At 48.7% G+C, this 21443-nt stretch overlaps 2 protein-coding genes across 5 annotated transcripts in view; one reads left to right on the top strand and one right to left on the bottom strand.

Annotated features, from left to right (window-relative positions):
* RALGAPA2 (Ral GTPase activating protein catalytic subunit alpha 2) overlaps positions 1 to 721 on the bottom strand; it is a 90918-nt gene extending 90197 nt beyond the window's left edge. For both annotated transcript variants that reach the window (XM_053973929.1, XM_053973930.1), the window contains exon 1: positions 565 to 721. In XM_053973929.1, the coding sequence (XP_053829904.1) occupies positions 565 to 670 (106 nt within the window). In that variant the 5' untranslated portion in view covers positions 671 to 721. The remainder of the gene's footprint in view (positions 1 to 564) is intronic.
* Positions 722 to 842: 121 nt separating this feature from the next.
* LOC128805195 (uncharacterized) overlaps positions 843 to 21443 on the top strand; it is a 62698-nt gene continuing 42097 nt past the window's right edge. The window contains exons 1-2 of one of the 3 annotated variants that reach the window (XM_053973723.1): positions 843 to 1004; positions 2124 to 2229. The gene's annotated coding sequence lies outside the window, so the exon portion shown is untranslated. Of the gene's footprint in view, positions 1009 to 2123; positions 2230 to 15448; positions 15593 to 21443 lie in introns of those variants that run through there. The other 2 variants (XM_053973724.1, XM_053973726.1) reach the window with 2 other exon arrangements.

The following is a 21443-nucleotide window of genomic DNA, read 5'->3' as shown; positions in this document are numbered from 1 at the left end:
ACTCATCAGCGGCTTTCCACGATGATGAAGGTGGAAGCCGTCACTCGCAAGGCACTCCTAGACACGTCCAGCCTTGCCCCAAACATGGAGTCACCACAAAACACCACACCGTGACTTCTTTCAGAGTTTAAACATCCAACAAAGAGCCCCGAGTTGATGTTATTGACAAGAGCAGAGTTTCTGCGAGCGCGTCTCCGAAACTGACCAGGGCTGCGCATTTCCCCACGGTTTCCCACCCAGCCCAACGCGAGGCCCGGGACACCGGCACACGCGAGTTTCCCCGGGCACACCAAACTTTCTCCCGCAGCGCCCCAGGGAGGGCGCGCACCGGGGCTGCCTCTGCGGCGGAGAGAGCCCGGGGAGCCGCTCGGGAGCCCGGGGCTGGGTGGGGAGGCTCTCTGCCCACAGCACGGAGAGCTGTTACCACGGGCTCGCTGCTGTCTCCCCGGACACTGCAGCGGAGGGCAAGCAGCGCTCGCAGACCCGGCCGCGGCTCTGCCCAGGCACCCCACGAGGAGCTCAGGGCTCCGGGTCCGTGTCCCCCCGCGCCCACCCCCCGCTCACCCAGCAGCGCGCGGAGGTGCTTCAGGCGGGTCAGCACGTCCCGCTTGGGGTCCAGCGCCTTCTGCGTGGATTTCCTGACGTCGGCGTGGCTCTTCCTGGAGAACATGCCGACGGCACGACGGGCAGGGATGGGGGCGCAGCACCAGGCGCGCTCCCCACGCTGCCGCTCCCACCCCCAGCTCTGCGCGGGGCGCGCCGGGAGCTGCTGCCCGCCCCGCTTCTGACGCCACCGTGACGTGACGCTGACGTCACCGATGCGGCAGCCGGGAGCCCGCGCCCCGGGACCCCCGGTCCCGCCAGTGCCAGCTCCGGCCCGTCCCCCCAGGCACTGCGGAGCCCTGCGCGGCTCCAGGATCCCCCGCGATGCACAGCGGAGAATCCCGAGAGAGCCACGGGAATGCTCCGAGCAGGGTAGCTGGAATGGAGGCGCCGTAGAGTAGGTAGGTAGGTAGGCTCTTCATTTGCAGTGGAATCACTGAACCACAGGTTTGGGTGGGAAGGACCTTAAAGCCCTTCCAGTGTCACCCCTGCCATGGGCAGGGACACCGTGCAATATCCCAGGGTACTCTAAGCCCCGTCCAGCCTGGCCTTGGACACTTCCAGGGATCCAAGGGCAGCCACAGCTGCTCTGGGCAACCTGTGCCGGGGCCGCCCCATCTTCAAAGGGAGAAAATTCTCCCCGATATTCAATGCGGATCTCCATTGGAAAACATTCAGGTTTTGAATAATCACTTGCACTGTAAGTATATAAATATAGAAGTATATAAATAATATGTGCTGTCCTTACATACAAGGAATGGAAAATAACAGGCTCGTAGTTACACAACAAAAGCACAATCCATCCCAGAAGCAGAAGCCAGCAGGGTTTCAGTTAAAGGCCCTCAGATGCTCTCAGTAAAATTCCTAGGTAAAAAAAGTAAATTCTAGTAAGTTTCAAAGCAGGCTGTGGTCCTAAAAAAGAAAACAAGGGGTTTCAGGGAAATGGCTTGCATACATGCTTCTTAGTTTTTAACAAAATGTCTTAAAAATCAATTTACACATCACATAGAAATTGTTTTTCAGCCATTAATTGGTGTAGAAAATAAAATGTCACTGGAATTACTATTGTTTGGAAGCAGAAAACAGAGCACTGCCACATCTCACTTCCTCTGAGCCCTCTCAACGATCCTTTCTGCTGCAGAGGCCACCAGAGCCACAGGTCAACAAGCCCTAAACACGTCCCGCTGGGGACAGGGCAGTCCCAGCTCCCCCAGCCCTGGGATGGCCCCTTGCATGTGGGAGCAAGGAAAGGCTCTGCATGGAAGTTGCAGTGGACAAATAAATACATAAATAAAGAAGGGGGCTGCAGGCAGTGCTCCTGCACGCCCTGTTTTTGAGCATGGCACAGGTCTCCCCTTCTGCAGCACAGCTAGATTCTGGAAGGGGCAGAGCAAGGGCTGGCCGTGCCACCAAATCCTGTGGTAAGAAGTGAGAAATTACTTGTTGGAGTCAGGAAGATGGGTAGTGATGATGCACAGCGTTGAAAATGAAAAAACTGATTAATCCCTTTTCTTACACAGAAAGGCTGAATGCTTGGAGTCAATCACAGAAAATTTGCTACTGTCACATCATCCCTTGCCTTGGAGCCCGGCTCAGGCTTACAGTAATTCCTGTTGCACATCACAGGTAATTCCTATTGCACACCTTTTCCATCACTGGTAATTCCTGTTGCATACCCTTCCCATCACACCATGACACACCATCTCCTTCTGGAGCAGTTATCATTCTCCAGCAATTGTCTCAAATTTTGGGTCATGTGGTGTGATTTCAGCATCAGCAGCTTCCTGAGGAGAATGAATTGGGCTGTTCTGGCTCTCCCCTTCCATTGACACGAATCAATTTCTGCAGTTGGCTGAGGAAGCACATGGCTAAAATCTAGGCTTGTTCTTGTTTATTTTTTTTTTCCTTCCCTTTTATTTTAATTGATTTACAAAACTAACAGCTTCCAGTTTGTCTCTTCTAGCGGTTTCTGATTGTTTCACATTGTGGCAAGCACATTTCTTTCTCTCTCAGGATTTTTTCATAGAGCAGCACAGAGGAAAGAGAGAGAAAACAATTTCTATTGCTGCTCCTTGTTTTTCCTATGTGGAATGTATTTGGAGAATTGTTTACCTGGGGTGATTGCTTGATTGGATTCTGGTGAGAATTGTTTGGGCCTGATGGCCAGTCAGGTCCACCTGTGTCTGGACTCTCAAGAACAGGGTCACAAGTTGTGAGTTAGATATGGTAGTTAGAGAAAGTAGGTTCGTAGTTTTAGTATTTCCTTTAAATAGTATATTAATGTATTATAGCATAGTTCTAATAAAGAAATCATTCAGACTTCTGAACTGGAGTGGAACATCATCTTTTATTCCCACCAGGTTTGCCTGCATTTACAATACCACGTTTTTGTCACGTTCTGCTTTGTTAAAAAAGGAGCCATTGCAGATTCAGGAATTGTGGTGATACAGTTGCTCTGATGTCTGATAACTTGTTTGATAAGCAGGGCATCATTATGGTGCTTAGCACCAAACTGCATAGCTTTAGGCACTCAGTCGTTTGAGGTGTGCCAGAAATTCTGCCTGTGAAAAGCTCCAGGGAACAGAGATACCATTCCTGGAATCACAGTGCTCTAGGACAGTCCTTGCTCTCCCTTTGAGTTCAAACATCATCAAATACAACTTTTCAAATTATTCGCTTAGGAGCTGGCATAGGACAGCACAAGCCAGAGAATGCCAGTAAACATGCAGCAGTGACTTCAATCTGTGCAGGAGATCCTCTTGTGAAGTCCTGTGACTTGTGTTTTCTACCAATATAACATTTTCAATTTCCCAGAAAGTCAGATGATGCATTTCTGAAAGCCAGTGCTTAAGGGAGAATAATTTCCTGAAAGAGATTTGGTCATTCTGCTTTCAGGATCTGAGGTAAAATCTACATAAAGCAGTCACTTCAGGCAACAGAGCAGTAATCACTTGTGGCAGAACTGAATTGTTAAGGGCCCCAGCAATATGTGGTGTCCTGAAGGAGGTGACAATACCAGCACAGGCACGGCAGCGCTGGGCAGGGGTCCAGTATTCCTTGGGAAAATCCCTCCTCATGCAGGACTCTGCCTCCCTGGCTGGGCCCAAGGGAGGAAGACCAGCATCCATAAGTCTGAGGGAGAGTTCTGGAGTGTCATAGCTCAGCCAAGACTCACTGACCAAAGGGAAGGGCTGACCTTGCAAAGGCTGTCCCTGCAGTGCCCACCCTGCCAGGCTGCTGGCACTGCCCTGCCAGGCTGCTGGCACTACCCTCTGGGCTGCTCCTACTGGAGTTTCTATTTCAGGCATTGCCTTAAGCAGTACAGGTGAGGGGCAGCACATTCCCAGTCCAAAATAGAATGGCTTGAATTATTAATATGCATTTGCACCACAGGCCGGCACTCTCTCCCTGAATTGCACGCCTCATGCCCTTCCTTCCTTCCCCCATCCTGGAAGCAGCCTGGTGCTGCAGAGTTTGTAGAGTTTGTGGAAATGTGACACCAGCTGCCACCTGAATTTGCTGGACCTGATGAACAGGCAGGGTTTCTTTTCCCGTGAAACCTGAAATTTTAATGGCAGAGATTAAATTACGGAACTTCTCCTTCTGCTTGCTTGTGTCAATATAACACTTTATACTGAGCCTAGGAAAAAAGCAGGGGAAAAGTAAACACAGGAGACTTGCCTCCTGAACAACCTACAGGTGAGGTAATGGTTTCCTTAGCATGGAATGCCAGTACTGACTTTCTGTCCTTAAACCAAATGCTTGAAATTGTATTTTGAAAGTTGGTTTTGTGTCCCCTCGCATATCCTTGGTCCAACACATCCATTAAGGTGCCCAAGCTGTTTATCCCTGCATTGGAATCAGCTCCCTGGATGCTTCCTGGCTCAGGTACAGGGTCTTGGCAGAGCTTTGGTGCTGTGCCAGCGTGCTGCGTAAGGAAACAAGGCACTGCCCTCTCTGCCCTGGTATGACTAAGCATGTGGAAAAGACTTTTCCAGTGGGCTCTGGGTTTGAGGGGTTATTTTCCTAACAGTGTTCCTGTAGGACATGCAGCCATGGACTCCTGCTTCTGCAAAGCTCTGCTTCAGTCTCAAACCACACAGTAAGTGCCGAATTTCTGCTAAATGCCAGATTTCCTCTAAGTCTGGATGCTGTGATTTGCTTTCCATGGATCAACTTCTGCAAAGGTTTGGAGTTTATGGAAGCAAAGGTTCCTCATCCATTTAACCCTCACTGAGGGTCTCCTCCAGCTCTTCTCATTTGGCACCCAAAGGAGTTCTCACTGTACCTTGGCCTGTGGAGTTTTATTTAGGAAAAACCTGGTGGAAAATTTCCACCCATTGCATCACATGAGGCAGTCAGATGTGATTCTTATAGTAAAAATGAGAGACAGGAGAAATCCACTGTCAAAAAACCCTGTCAGATTTCCTTCTGCCAGAATCTCCAAATGTGTAGAGGGGGAAAGGGAAGGATTTATATATATTGGTGGAAAAAATTCCAAAATAGAAAGAACGGGTTGCATGTCCCCTGATACCTTCCTAAAGGAAACAGTATGGAGGATGTGAAAATTTCATGGAGTAAAAATATCAACCCACTAAGGAGAGCTCAGAGTGCCTTTGCCAAAGGTTGAACTGCGCGAAGAAGTTTGTGGCATGTTGTGCAAGCCCATAACCTATTGCTGCAACTGAAATCTTTCCATGAGGAAATGTTTCAGCTCAACTTGAGACTGGGCTAAGAGATGGCTTATGTGGTAAAAACAGGAAAATCATCCCTGTGCTTCCCTACTCCTTGTGGGGAAGAACAGAGATAAAGTGCTGCTTGTCTCAACCACATTAAATCTGAGATAAGTGTTGTTTACTTCACCCCTTTCCAAGAGGAAAGGTCACTTGTGATCTCAGTGGAGCTGCAGCAGCAATTTCGTCCTGGCAGCGATCACCTCTGGCCTGGTAAGGCAGAGCCCTGTTCCCCTTCTTTGGGGATGCTGTTAACCGTGTCCCTGCCGGCCGTGTCCCTGGGCTGGCTCTGAACACATGGGCACAGTGTGTGGGGTCTGAAACAGTGCTGAGATGCTGCTGGGCAGACTTACAGAAACACTTCTGCTCCTAGCAAATGATGCTCAGAGGGTGAAATAAGGGTCACTTGTTCCTGCAAGTTACAGAGGAAGGGTCCTGCCGCCTGCAGAAGGAGTCTTTGTTTTCCTCTTGTCCCCTCCTCAGCTTTCTTGGGTTTATATTGCTATGTATTTAACCTAAACTCTTTTTTTTTTTTGCTTTGACTGAACATTATGTTCATACTTTCATTTTTCTCTCATCTTGTGTTGGGTCTTTATCACTCAGAGGAAAAATAAATGAGGAAGGAAGCAGCTGACTGGGATTGCCCTTAAGCTGGGCTTTGTTAACACCCAGAATGACCACTCTGATTCTCTTAGCCCTGAGTGCAGTTTATTCTGACAGACCAGGCTGTGTGGTATCTTCAGTTCTCCTTCTGAAGAGAAGATCTCAAATGCTTTTTGTACATGAGAAGGAGAACAAAAAAATCCTTCAAAATGAACCAGTAACACACAAAGCAACCACTGGCCACTGATGTTCCACACATTCTTCCTTCTTTTCTTCCTTTGCAAATGAGCAACTGAGAAAGCAGAGCAGTAATTACAGCCTACAGAAACAGCTCGGGTTTTCCTTCATGAACAAGCATGACAAAACATAAAAAATAATTTTTTACCAACACAGCTGGTGTTGAGATGAAATTATGTAGTTAGCTTTGAAACAGTATTAAAAAAGAAATTTTAATTAACCTGTACCACAGAGTCAGAAGATAAAATCTGATGCATCTAACAGGCCTACAGACAAAATATGATAAAATAATTATTTGCAATTAGATATATGCATTACAGACAATGTTGTAATTAAAATGTACTTAATGTCACAGGAGGTCCCTTATTATCAAAATAATTTGTAGAATGACTGTGGAAATAATGTGATGATTATCCATCCCTCTGGTATGGAGGAAAAAAACAATCAGAATTTGCCAAGAGCCCAAAACATCTCTGGATTTGGAGCAGACACCAGCACGGTCCAGCAGCCCAACTCCTTTCCCCCAGTGCTGAGTTCTGCTTGTCACCAGGGTGGGCACAGGGCATCCATTTCTTTCTGTGTCTATGTTCCTCAGTACCCTGCTAGGAGGAGATGTCCCTGTGCTGCCACACAACTCCAGCCAGGAGTGGATGCTATGCAGGTTGGATGAGGGAGAGATGCCACAGGTGCTGCACTGTTCTTCTGTGGGGAAAATTGATGTCCATGTTCCATTATTTGCTTATTAGCTGTACTAAAAAGGAGTGATCAAATTTACTGGGACTGATTGTTTTCCTACGGTGGCCCTTCCAAAGCACTTGGGCCACAAAAGGACTCAAACCCAAGGAAAAATTAGATTTATATTTGCTTGATACTTTGGATTTACATCTCTGGAGGAATGAGAGTGAGGGCACAGTGCAGTAAATCTAGGGGAATTGCTCAGGCAGCCTCTGAGAGCCCATCACCTTTGGAGCCATCTCTGCCTGAGCCTGAGCCGATCCTTGGAGCTGCCAGGAAACAGTGCCAGTGCCAGCTGCCTGCTCCAGGCCCTGACCTCATCAGTGCTAATGAAAGCTTTGGCAAAGCTCTCCCCCGATTAACATTTCCCTGTCATAGCTGCTGTGCTGCAGTCGGGGGGTGCTTGGCTGTTTCTCAGGCCTTTTCTCATGGCCATGGTTTGGATTCATGCCCCTGCACTTGGAAAATGCCTCTGGACATTGATGGAGCCTTTGCCTGAGCACAGAACGAAGAGCCAACTTCTTCACAGGGTGCACCTTATCCTAGGGACATGTCCTTCTGGGAAGGGTAGGGAGGGCAGCCAACAGCGGTGTTAGTGCCTATTTATGGAAATAGATATTTCTTCAAATCTTAAATTGCTGCAAAATATATTGAAGTGGAAGAATTGCTCAAGGAGAAAACACCCCCCCCAGGATATCATCAGCTGTGTCTTTATCTTCCTTATGCTTCTCCACTTCCCCGTTTTCAAGAGAACAAAGAGAATGTGCTAAAGCTGCTTTGGGATTTCAATGAAAAATAATAAGAATTCATTGCTAATTAGGGCTCCAACTGAAAAAAACTGATCTTTTCAGGGACACTGTTAATAAACTTGTAAATTGAAGCTGCAAACTTGCATCCCTATAAGCATTCCCTGGGTTGATTCCATGTGCGTGTGCAGGAGCAGTGAGCGAAGGTGCCCAGAGCTGGCAGCAGTGGCCTCGGTGACCAGAACTGTCCATGGCACTTTGGAAGTGGCAAGTCTTAATGTAAGGAGTTGCTGAAGGCTAAGCTGAAAGCTTAGATGGCGATGGCATTCGTCTCACAAAGTGTTTGGCTTTGTAAAAAAGAAGAATGGAAATTCATTATGTATTTTTGATCAGCCTTAATCTAATTAGAAATGTCTTTATTTATTCATGTCGTACACTGTTGAGAGTAGTGGACAGCCGCAAGTACTTGGGGTGCTCAGGTGTCACTGCAAACAGCCATGTGGTGGGGATCTGCACCTTTATCCACTCCCAGGGCATTTTAACCAGGATAAGAATCTGCCATGACCCTCCTGCACAATGTATGGGGATTTCCTGCAGCCTAGGCTGTGTGTTCCAGCTCCTGGGTAGGGAAGGGAGGGGCTGCTGAGAATTAAATGAGAATGTAAATGTGCTGGGGGAAAAAACCCTGTTCCTTTTGTCCAGCTGCTGATTCGGGTAAAGGCAAGCAGAGCCAAACCTGGCAGTGCTGGAAGTACAGCAGCCATGAGAGCAAAGCTTCCTTGCCTGACCCTCCCTTCCTCGTTCTTGTCTTTCTGGCATTTGCAGGAGGCACATCCCCATGGTTTTTTGTGCCAACACTGTTTTCCTGTCTCCCAGGAGAACAGTGTGAAGCCATTGGAGGACAATTAGCAGGAGAGTGTAAGACACTCTTGAAACCTGATCAGATGTTGGAGATAGCAAGAACCAGATAAAATTAATATTGATTGTACACATTTTCCAATGAACTTACAATGAAACAGGAGCCCACAAAGTGCGTGGTGCCTGCAGGTGCTTCTGGGGATCAGCTCAGGCAGGGACACCCAGAGTAGGGAGCTCAGGACAGTGCCTGGTTGGCTTTTGGAATATGTCCAAGGATGGAACCTGCACAGTCTCTGCAGATAACCTGAGCCACCAAAAAAAGGGGGATTTGTATGCTTGAATGGAATTTTCTGTATTGCAGTTTGTGTGTTTTCCTCTTTGAAGGCGGTTTGAAGAAAAGGTGCAGAGCACGAGGTATGAAGTGCAACATGAATATGAGGGACACAGGAGGGAAGTGAAACAGTTCATCCTTGTTCTGGTATTAATTTTTTCTGTGTCATCCAAATGCATAGATTTTATTTCAGAAAGCGTGTCACAGCTGATGAGATCCATAATGGAGCCATTCAGGGCCATCTCTGAACATGCACTTTTCCCACATATAACAATGTACCTGAAATTTTGAAAAATAGAATACTCATTTGCCAATTTAAAAAGAAAATGGAGAGAACAAGAGAGAGAGAGGCTCGTGGAGTTCTAAGTCTTCATAGGAAACGGATGGAAAAACACATGTACATTTAGAATGATGTTGACATTTCTGAAATCAGAGATATGGTGTTTTATCTAAATTACACCAAAGCCCTCCAAGATAATGTGCCATGTAATAGCTGCAGTTCTAGGCACTATTTCAATTTCAATTTTCTCTACGAAAAGCATGATTCTTATCCACAGTTCCAGTTCAGTGTTTGACAAATTATTTGCATGCACTGCCCAGCTGCACCCTGTGTAGGGAAAGCTGTATTTGAGGGGAAGAGGCTGCAGCCCCTCCGGCTCTGCCTTGGCTTTGCCAGCATTCCTCGTTACCTGGAGAGGAGGCAGAGGGGCAAAACCCAGGGCTGGGGTTGGTGTGCTCTGAAGGGCCCTAAGGCACAAAAGAGCAGTAGAGAAGCCTGGGGTGCTTGGAGCAGGTCCTCAGGAGCTGTGGAAGAACTGCTTTGGTGTAAAAAGCAGGTAAAGACCTGGTAAAAGCAGGTCATGCCACATGCCTGTGTACCCCCGGTGCTGCTGGCTGTGAACACTTGTGCATGGCATGTGCTGGGCTCACATTACAGAGGTGTTTCCTTCTTCCTGGCAGCTGGAAATCCCTTTGGCACCTGCTTGGCATTACCGGTGATGCCACTGGTAAGGCCTGGTCTTTCCCTGGGAGTGACCCATCACGAGCTGTGGAGAGCAGGATACAGGTGAACCTTGTGGGTATCTGCAGGGTGTGGGAGGTCCCTGCAGTACTGCTCCGACTCAGGGGTCCTGTGCTGGGGATATGAGAGGTAAAATACCTACCTGCCTTCAGGAGTTCCCTCCTTTCTTGTGGGTATCCACAAGAACCAGCATATGCTGGAGCAGGATGCCCTGGGAGGAGCAATGCAATAGTCTGACCCTCCTCCAAGTCCCTTAGCACAAAGCTCTTGTTTCCAACACTACTTGGCCAATATTCTAGAAAAGTTTAGCAGTGTGGGAAAGTTATTTCCCATCTCCAGGTGTGTCCCATGCCAGTGGTGCTGAGTGAGGGAACCTGGAGCCCAAGTCAAGAATTCTGTTTAGTATGCAAAGAGCAAGCTACCCTGATGGAACTGGGAAGGGACTGCAAGTAAGTTTGGTGACAGATGCCATGTGCTTATCTGAAAGGTGGGATTTCCACTCACATCCCCGGTTGTGATGGGATGGAGAGCCTGCTCCCTCTGCAGGGAGCTCTAGCTGCATTGATTTGTCCTCAGTGTAGAGGCAGGAAAACTCCTTTCTCCTGAGAAGTCTCCTGTGAGGTACCAATGGATGAAATCTGAAAAGATGTTATTTTTGGTACACATGCTGACAACTGAGTGATCCTCAGCAAGCCATGGGTGCAGTCCCAGGTATGGAGGTAGAATCTGGGATCTGCAGAGTGGAAGCAGGAGGCTGCAGCATACCTTGTCATTAGCAGGGGAAGGAGGGTTTTCATGACAACCAGAAAGCATCAAAATATAAATTGAACTCTGCTAGGAAATGAAATCCAGGGGACAGAAATAATTTCCTTGGCAGGCCAAGAATAATTCTGGCAGCACTTGGACTGGTTGCTAAATGAGGGGGCAGAGCAAGGGAAGGGTAACAGTAGCTGTGATTATGGTTGCTGCCTCAACAAATATATGCATTAAACGTAGTAAGAGCCTGCTTTTAAACCATGCAGGATTTCTGTGTTTGGAAACCAAGTAAGGTAACCAAGGGTCTAAGAGCATTGGTACACATCTCAAAGTCTGTCTTTGGTCAAAATAAACGTGTCTGTTTCAGCTGGTCACTGGGAATGAATATGTATAAATATCTAAAATTGTGCTAGGGTTTCTGAACAAGGTTTAACCAAGTACCCGTGCCTTGGCAATGGTAGCACAGCATCAGGAGGGGCAACTGTTGTGAGGAACAGCTCATTGCAGACAAGTGCAAGGGAAATGCTTTCATTAATTCCTACCTTTACCTTGGGCCCTGATCCAGGTTCCCCTGGGATGGAGGCAGAGCTTTCCCGGGATTGCAGCAGATTGAGCCCTGCAAAGGGCCCATTGGAGGGGACAAAAGAAGATGGAAACTGCAGTGTTTTTGCCCTAGGTGTAAATGGTTTATGGTATTTATTTGTCAAACATTAATTTGTTTGTCAAGTACTTATGGAAAATGCAGTGGCCACAGCTCATGCCAGCTAGCCTCAAGTCTGGTTTTGTGCATTTTGGACTAGTGCAAGAGCTTACTTGCATAGGCTTCATCACTGTTCACAGCCAGGGCATAGCAGAGATGTTTCTGCAGTGGAAGTTGCTGACTAAATTGAGGGAGCTGTTATTTTGGGGCAGACATTTCTTTTAATAAGCATGACTGGGCAGAGATCCCTGCAACTCCCCTCGGGACTGCAGTGCCTGCAGGAGTCATCCCTAGAAAAGGATGTTAAAGGTGTAAGTCCTTCTGAGCCTGCTTGGCTCACAGGCTTGGGTGCAAACTTGGAGTAAAAATACAACTGATTTACTTGGGGAAGTTTCTCTGTCCCAGTGTGTGTTGTGATCTCTCTTTCATACACACCCCCCTAATTTTAGAGGTAGGTTGTGCTCAAACATTCACAAAAGTAAAAAAGGCAGGAGGAGAATCTCTGGGCAAAAATGAACCTGATATTTGAGTTTGTCAGGTTCTACCCCTGCACACGGTCCGAGGTCTCGTTGTAGCTCAGGTTTGAGGGATGTTGTGAACATTTTGGCCTTGATGTGCAGCAAAGAACTTTGTGTTTAGGGCAGCGAGCTCACAGCTGGACAGGGCTATGTTCATATTCAGATTTATCTGTTAAAGAAACTCACTGGGGCAAAGCCAGGCTCATGTGTTACAGAGCTCCAGAGAACTTTTCTTTGGAGGGTTTGTACCAGTCTCAGAATCAGTGATGGATTTGTTCCCATCCTCAGGAAAAGGAAAGGCATTATGGGGTGGCAAAATGATTAACCCACACAGAGTACTTGCAAAATTAGATCTCTCCTGGGTCGTTAGGCTGGACACTTATGCAGCCAGAAGAGCTACAAAGGCTTGCAGTGTAAAAGATGATGCTCTTTAACTACCTGCTATAGCTGGTACCGCTGTAATACACTATAATTTGATTTACTATTGATTTTCGGTCCTGTGGTTGTTGGCAGCAACCATACAGACCCCTTGGTTTAATGCTTATTTGCATATTTAATTACTCTATAATACTGCAATAATTACCATGTAGCTACAGAGGAATTACATGGTTGTCTGTACTCTGTAGACCAGTGTCAACCTCCTCTGCAAACAAGTAATTATGCAACTAACATACCTGTTTAACTTCCCCAGGAATTAGCAGAGGAACAGGAGGAATGTGGAAGATGTAGTTGCTGGGGGTTTAATTAATTATTTATAGTTTTTCTATGTAAAATTCTTTACTTGCCTGATTCTATCTCCTACCATAATGTCCGACAATTACAAACTGAAACCGGGGAAAACATTGCTATGGAATTAAAGCTATCGAAGCTGAGCTCTTAACCATAACCAGTGTTATTTCAGAGCCTGGTCATTCTGCATCTGCAGGTTGTGATGGAACAAATGGAAGTATTTCCAAACAACTTCCCATATGCAGCTCTGACTCCTGCAGCCTCTTCTGGAAGTCGGAGGAAAGCCACGAGGTGGCAATGTGCACCAGGAAATAAAGCTGCCCGGCACTTCTCAGGGATCAGTCACTCAGCCCTGAAATGTGGCTGGATGGACACTGCTGCGGCAGTGCAGGAGCTGCGGCAGGATTTCAAGCACCTTTTCCATGTTAAAAATGTAGCTTTGTTTTCCCGGGACTGAAAAAAAAAGCTGTAGGGGTGAACATCTCCTCCTCCTACGTTATTTCATGCTGGTGGATATACTCAGTAAGTTTGTGTGTTTGCTTTAGGCTCAGATGCTCCCTGTGGATTGTTTGGAAAACATCTTGCCTCGTGTTTCCCCTTTCCTCCCTGGGGATCTGTTTTGGTTTCTGTGCATCTAGCACTGCTGGTGCTCACAGCAGGAGCTCTCCAGCTTCTGACCCAGCCACCCCTCTCCTCCACTTTCCCTGGCCTGTGGTGGGAAATATTTGCAGAGCATGGTGAAGGAAGGAGTGCATTTCTGGGGTACAGCAGGACTTGCCAGTGTGCTGTCCAAGCAATAGTGTACCGGTGATGGGGACAAACTGGTTTTGTCCAGTGTAAATCAAGTGGCAGGTCTCGATGATCCCCAGGGATGCTAGGAAAAAGCATCCTGCAAGATCTCCAAAATGGTGCCAAGTTTATTTCCTGTTGTATTGCTTTGGAGATTGCAAAATAGGCTAAATTTAAGGGAATTCTGGGTTCTCCCAGGACTGGCATGTCCCCAGCTATGCCTGCTGCAACACCCAGTCCCAGGGGAGGGATCCTGAGAGGGACTCTGGGGGATGACAGGGCCAGTCAGAGCAGCTCGCCTGTGGCCACTGTCCTGGCACAGGGTCTGCTGGCCACCAGCCACCCCCTGCACCAGCCACAGCCTGAGGAACATCCTACAAAAGGCTGCTGCTGTCAGGTCCTCCAAAGCCCACCTACCTCATAATCAGTCTCATTTCTTTGAGGGAAGGAGGATACTTTACTCCCTGCTTTTCTTTATGAAGTCAACTCATTTATTTGCTCTTCAGAAGGGCTCTTTACAGCCCCTTCAGGACCACTGGTGTGTGGCTGTGGGATGGGCAGCTGCTTCAGGACTGCATGATGTGCCAGGGCAGCTCTCCGGCAGCAGGGATATCTGCAGTGCAACACTGCAAATCCCCATCCAGGGGAGGCAACAGCCTCAAAATTGGGTGTGACTGTTACCCGTGATCTCCTTGCAGCCCAGCCTGAGACATTCAGACACACTGGTGCAGTGCAAGGACAATGTAAATCTTCCAGCAGAACAAATGCTGTGAGTTATTGCCTGGGGACTGTTGATTCTCCCCCCGAATGTCTCCCAGACTCTGCCCAGGAGAAGCCCTGGCCGTTCTGCGTGTAGGCACCAGATGGCATCATGGTGGAGCACTGGGAGCTGGCAGCCACCACAGGCAGGAGGAAGCTCAGCTTTGAGTTTTTCTGGGCATGGTTCCAGGCAATAATATCTTTTCCTACCAGTTGTGAAGGATCTGAACTTTGTTTCACACCAGAAGCTTAAAAAAGCAACTGTTTAAAAACTTGAATCCCTTCTCCAGCTTGCACGGTGCTTGAGGCATCCAGGTGGTCATGGTCTGCCTGTGGGAACACGGTGTCTGAGGGGACATGGTGTGTCAGCGCAGCAGTGCCCTGGACCTGCGGGGCTTGGTGTGGGGCTGTGGCTTTCCCAGATGGACTCGGAGTGGGGATCAGTGCCATTATTGTCACTGGCAGCACGAGGCTGGCAGGGCTCTCAGGACATCCCAGCACATCTTGGCCAGGAGGAGAGCAGGACTGAACACCTCGGAGGAACACTGAGCAGAGTCTGTGCAGAGTTCTGGTTAGTGCTGCTCTGGGCAGTGCTGCACAGCCTTGCCGGCACATCTCCCACACCCAGCTCTGGCCTCCTTCTGCAGGTGGTTCTGCACCTCTGGCCACTTTCTTGTGTTCGTCAGAATGTTTTCATTTTGCTGTATGAACGTTTTTGTGTGCAGATATGAGGCTTTGAAATGCAAGGCGGTGTGTCCCAAAAAGTATTTAGGTGTGAGGGTTTTTTTTCTGTGGAACACGTCATCCCTTTAATTTTGGCTCTCTAAAGAGTGCAAAGCCAGGATTTTCCCTGTGTGGTCCCTCAGAAAGATAAGCAGAAGCTGCACACTGCCAGTGCATCCCCAAGCTTTCAGCCCCTTAATTTGAAACAATTGGTTTTTCTGTGGGTTGATAAGGGTTCTGTTCAGCACAGGGACAAACAGCAAAGCTGATCTCTCACACCAGTTTTGTCCCACAAGAGGAAAGTGAGCTTTACCAGCCCAGATGATTTCCAAAGGAATCGCAGGGCTGGGTGGGGAAGTCAGAGGCACTTCCCTGAAGAATAGAGCCCGCAGTGTCTGCGCCGCAACACTGCTGCTGTTCTGTCCGTCTGTCTGTAACTCTTTGTTATGTCAACATCTGTAGTTGTGAGTAAATAGCAGCAGGGCAGAATGCAGCTTGTACAGCCGCAGTGCCGGCTGGACACGGGCCAGATGCCGGCCGGACTGTACCGCCTCTGTCCACGGCTGTGGCTCGGAGCAGGGCATGCAGGGGAGAGGGCTCCCAAAGCCCTCGGCCGGGATGAATGGTGGTGCTCTGTGCTCCACTGACTGGCTCCCCAGCCTGCGTGATCCAGAACAGCCTCTGCCGGCCCTGGGGAAAGGCTGTTTCACTGGGGCTGAGCACCTGAGCCTGCGAGCACGGCAGGAGGCAAGTACTCATCTGGTCAATCTATAGAAAACAGTCCTGTTTTCTCTTGTCAGCCACCACCAGAAATCTTTTAGGCTATGCTGTTTTATAAAAATTTTAAGTATTTATAAGTGTAGAAGTACTCAGAACTATTAGGAGAACTCATTTTATCAGGGGCAACTTTAAAACCCTGCTCTCCCTGCCCAGTGCCACTGCCTGCTCTCAGGCAGTTCCAGGCAGAGTGGCTGCAGGGCTGAAGCTGGAGCAAAGGGTCTCAGTGGTTTGTGTGGAATCACGCAGGCAGAGGAGCAGGACTGGGAGGGGGTGCTGCTGTGAGGGGCTCTTACAGCCCCCAGAGATGCAGAGCAGGAGATTGACAGCCAGGTGCTCTGTGGCTCCCTAGCTCCCAGGGACCTAGGGCTAAATGTCACGACGTTGGAGGGACACAGTCTGGGCAGCGCCTTCCCCGAGCCATGTGCTGAGCACAGGGAGCACAGGCAGTGCTGGAATCACCCCGTGGCATTTCCCTGCTCAGGGACGTGCTAATGAGCAGGCGATCGTCTGTATCAGTGACACCTCAGGGCTGTTTCCAAAGGAAAAATAAGGTCACAGCTGCTTGCCAAGGAAGTATTGTTGTGAGCTGTTAGTTAGGCTGCAAGAGTAAACTTTGGAAGTTGTGCTTCGTCTTTCTTCTCCACTGGCTGCTGTTGTATCTGAAATCAAAATGCTGTTTTCCCTGGAGTTGTGTCTGGCAGCCCTGGCCTCTTGCATGGAAGGGGTGTTTTCCCTGGGTCCTGCAGTGTCCGAGCTGTTTGGTTTTCCAGGCTCAGCGTCCCTCCTGTGGGAGTTCCCGTTCCAGGTGGGTTTGTGTCTTTGCAACATCCTAGGGCTGTTGGACAGTCCCACTGTGCAGGAGAGGGGTGGGAGGCTGGTGACCCCACAGTGCTGAGGAACACATTGGGAAAAGGGCAGGCAGGATCCCGGGCACCTGCCTAGGGCCAGGCAGCAGTGCTACACATGGAGATGAAATGTCCAGGCTGAGGGCTGCAGCTTGGCTGAAACATGCTCAGATGAAGTTTTGCCTAGATCTGTTCCCAGGAGCTGCCGTTGAGCAGAACCACAGTGCCAGTGGCTGGGAGGCTGCCTGGGGAGCAGCTTGTTCCAGACACCACAGGGCACATTTGCACCACAGGGCATGCAGGCTGGCTCAGCTGTGCCACCATGGATCCTGGTGCCACTTATCCTGCCTGGCCAGGTGAGGAGCTCCAGGGTCTGTCTGTGCTGCTGTGGTGCACAGCTGGAGGAGTGGACTTCAGTAAATATGCTCATGTTGTGCTGTTTACACAGCACTTAGTTATTTTTGATACCTAATTAGTGTTTTCTCTGTTTTGCTGGTTCTGCATTGATCTGATACACGGTATAAAAGACTGTACACATGGGATAGGGTGTCCTTCACTTTGTCAGGAGCCTTCACCTGTCTTTGTTCTGTTGCATTCAGAAATGCTGCACCAGGCCCACCAGCCATCTCTTGGTTGCAGCTGATTTTTTTCCTCTTTTTTAGACTTGACAGTAGATTTTGCTTCCATTGAGCATACAGGGAAGACTTAAAAGCAGAGAGAACTGTAAGGAATCTCATTTCACTGGAAAGTTGGGTTCCTAATTGCCCTTTGTGCCATTAAAAAAAATCTCCCCATATGTGTTTTGTTTTGTTTGTGGGCTTTTCCCTCCCCACGCAGGCAAAAATCAATTGATCAATGTTTGTTACAAAGTTATGAACAAACGTCTCTGGGCTCTTTGCTGCATTGATGTCAGGCGCAGTGTGTTCTCCTGGCTAACAAAATTAGTTGCAAAGTCAGCAGGAGGTTGGGAGAACAGAGCGTGGGGTTTGTTTGCATAGCACACAGTCTGGCTGCTGCTTAAATAGCAAACCCTGCCTCGCTGTGCACACATCTGACCAGGGTCTGGCTTTTGGTTTTGTTTTAGGAATTGTTGTTTGAATAAAAGGTCATTTACTGCCGTACTGAGGGGAAAACAACAGCATAAATGTACAGTGATGTGCTGCACACTGCGGGTTTTCAGTGGGACCACAAAGGAGGCGGTGTGCAGGAGCTGTAAACAGCCTGCAGGCACACCACGAGGCTGGTTGAGCCCTGGGAGGGTGACACCTCCACGGGGCCCAGTGACACAGAGAGAGGGTGTGTGGGTTGCTCACACCTTCACCCATTGTCCCAGAGATGAGGTGCGTGAGGGGCTCACACCTTTACCCATGGTCACAGAAATGGGGTGTGTGAGGGGTTACACCTTCACCCATTGTCATGGAGATGGATGTGTGAAGGCTCACACCTGCCTGGGTCCTCAGGCACCCTATAATGTAAAACAGGTGTCTGGGTGTTTCCAGGCTGGGCACCACCTCCCTTTACCTGCGGGTGGATCCAAAGGTGGCTGTCCCCTGCCAGCCTTGGGCCATCCGAGCATATGGCCTGAACGCCTGAGCCCCTCCACGGGTGATCCTCCACGTGCCACCTTGCCTTTGGTGAGGTGGGAAATCAAAACGGGTCAGGCACCTGTGGGGGCATCTGTGCCCAGTGTGACAGCAGAGCAGGTCCAGCGGTGCCTCCCAGCTGTGCCACACCAGCTCTTGGCTCCCAGGTCGGTTCTGAGGAGCCTCTTATCTCCTGTACTGCTACAGCCTTCATCTTTCTCTTCCCCTGCTAAATTTCAGCTTTTAAGTCTCGCAGTAGTATTAAGCTGTCTTATGTTTTGCTTCACTTATTTTCAATGTTTGCATGTTGTTTCTAATGTATGGAAACAAACGTCTAAATGTTTACATGTTATTTCTAATGTGTGGAAACAAACATGTATAGGGGAGCTGTCACAAAATGCCATTATCACTTCCTCCCACCTCTTTCTCCAGCGTTTCTAGTGGTTCTGCTGGAACAGCAGGAACCCAAAATGTGCCAAATGAAGAGATATCATTTTAATTTATGGGAGTTGTTAAAAGGCTCCTTTAGATTCAGATTAAACCCTACTGCAGGTTCAAGGGAAAGTTTAAGAAAATCAATTTTCCCAGGCTAAAAAGAGCAAACCCACTGTAGTGTATATAGTGCCCTTTGTTACTGGAATCAATAGCTCTGTTCCCAGGGATGAATAATTACTTTTTTATATAACATTAGTACACACAGAGACTTATCTCCTCCAGACTTTGTTGTTGAACCGGCAGTAAAATATTTTTGACATTTAACGGTTTCTTGCTCTTATCCTTGTTTAATTTTTCCCTATATCTGAGCCTTGCTCTGAGCTTGAAATGGGGTGATTATTCCCTGCTGTGGCACTGGCATGGACTATAGGAATGTTTCAAATTAAATGTTTTCCCAAGAAATCATAAGAAGTGTCATGACGGTAGCTGAATGCAGCATCGTTTGGGTCTGGTTTTGGCCAGGAGTGTTTTCAGGCTGCCTATTCCAGAGTGCTGGAGTGAGAGTACATGTGGACAGGAGCTGTGTTCTGGAAGCAAATTATATGAGGAGGAGCTGATTGTCCCTGTCCTGCCCTCCACTAGGGGGTGTTTATTCCATTGAACATGGACTGCAGGTGCTGTGAGGAGCTCTGTCCCCCTTGCCCTCGGCAGGATTTTCCTCCCAGACGCTCCCACCCCTGGATGGGGATGGGAGCATTCACAGAGCAGAGGTTACAGACCCACAGCAGGGCAGGTGTGCAGGTACCTGGGTGTAGGGGCAGGACAGGAGGCTTTTCATGTCCTTAATCTTAGTTAGAACATTGCAAATCGCTTTGCGAGGACACGAGCTCTCCACCAGCCTAGGAAAGGCTGACAGGAACAAAGGGGTTTGCTGGTTTGTTTCAGTAATTCAGGCTGATTTCCTCTCTGTGTTTTAAGCATCACCTTTCCTACTTACCACCAGTAAGGCCATGATTAGGAGGGCATTGTGCGCCGGTGGAGGTGGCTGTTGCAGATAATGGTTTGACATTTCGGATCACCCACAACTAATCAGCTGGACGTGGCAGCACATTGTAGCTGGCCATTAGGGACATGTGGCTGCCAGTCCCCTCACTGCCGGGGCACGGGGCAGGACTGGGAGGGTTTCCACAGGGCTGGGGAGCATCCAGCCAGCAGGGCCTGAGCCGCATGCCCTGCTCCGGGCAGAGGTTGGGAAGCACCCTAGCTTCCCTCCCAGCAAGGGACTTGCTCCGTCTCCTGGAGGACTGGAGACCTTCCACCCAATACAGTGTGAACCAGTGCTTTCCAGAGCTTTCTGATGTTCAAAGGAATGTTCAAAGAAACTACATGCCGTTGCCAGTTTCTGGAATCCTCCAGTGTTCAGGCCTGGGAGCCCAAAAAAAAGAACAAAAAGGAAGAAATAACTGTCTTGCTTCTCAGAACTCTTGTGTTGCAGAGTTGCTTGGGACATTTCTTAAAGCATTTGCTCTTGTCCACTGCTAAGGAAACAGGATTTCTGCTGAGGTGCCAGCCAGGCTTGGGATCTGCAGCCGGGTGGGGAAGAGCTGGGCACCCTTTGGGTGCCACCTGAGCAGCAGGATCTGGCATGTGCCTCTCCAGGCTCTGATTTTGTGACAGAGACCTTGTTCTGCAGATTGCAGGGCTTCCTTGGGGCTTTGCCTTTCAGGACCTTTGCTGCTGCAGAGCATGCCCAAAACATGCTGAACTGCCAGAGAGAGATGCAGGTGAGGTCTCTGCTAATCTCCACTTAAACCTTCAAATGATTGAAGTATCCAGTGTTAGCGACGGCATGAAGAAGTCAATGTTGAGTGTGGTTCCTCCAGTGCCCACTTAAAGATAATGTGTTTTCATGGACACAGTTCAGCATATAAAAGACAAGTTTCTACCTGGTTACAGCACCTTGGAGTAAATGATGAGTGCTAGGACTCCTTTTTTGCTTTACTTTTTTCCTCTTCAGAAACAGTGAAATCAAAGTCATTTACTGTGGCTGGTGCTCCTGTCAGTAAACATTTGCTCAGCACCCAGCTGAGGCTCTGGGGAGAAGGTGCCGGGTGTTTGCAGATCTGGCTGAGTGTCTGGGACAGGCTTTGTCCCTGAGCAGCAGCTCTGCCTGTAAGTGACACTGGGACTGGGGCTGGCTCACCCACATGTATCCTATAATGCCATTTTCCTGCTCTGCACAGAGAGGTGATGCCGTGCTACCTGGGCTGATGTCTTCCAGATACATCAAAATGCTCCAGAGGCATTTGGAGCTTGGGCTGGAAGAAGGAAACTATGGGTGGGTGCTGAGGAGATGAGGAATGAAGATATCTGGCATAGTTGGTGGGAAATCCCCTCCAGAGTACCCTAACATGTCCTATTCCATTGCCAGAAGGATACCTGAATGCCTTGACTGCTTTTGGCTGTACCTTGTTCCTCAGAGCAGTTCTCCCTTGTGTGTGCCATAGGGAAATCACTTTTTAGGGAGCTAGCTGAAATCCCAGCATGTCCCTGGGGCTTTGTGCTGCTCCCATGCTCCTGCAGCCCCTCCAGCTCATGGAAATGCTTCTTTCCCTGTACTGCCCTTCCATAACTGCTCAGCTTCTGTGGAGAGAACAAGGAGAAAGCAGCAACGACAAATCTTTGTTTTCTGGGGTTTCTCCTCATCAGCTTAATTGCAATAACATTTATATCACATAATATAGTGCAGCAGGGTTGTAATTTTCCTATCATCCAAATTGCAGACTGAAAATGCTGTTAGGAAAGGACTGTAGAGACTGAATTGCTGCTTTCAAAATGACTCCTGTTAACTGACAATGTGACCGGCAAATGGCTCCCAAAGGCGGCGTGGCTGGGAGCAGCCCACGGAGCTGCATCCTGGCGTAGCTGCGCCTGGCTCAGCACACACTGAATAAAGCAT

The sequence above is a fragment of the Vidua macroura genome, chromosome 3 (genome assembly GCF_024509145.1).
Source record: "Vidua macroura isolate BioBank_ID:100142 chromosome 3, ASM2450914v1, whole genome shotgun sequence".
Taxonomy (NCBI): Eukaryota; Metazoa; Chordata; class Aves; order Passeriformes; family Viduidae; genus Vidua; species Vidua macroura.
The sequence above is the reverse complement of the archived record's forward strand: the minus strand, read 5'-3'. Positions and strand labels throughout refer to the sequence as shown.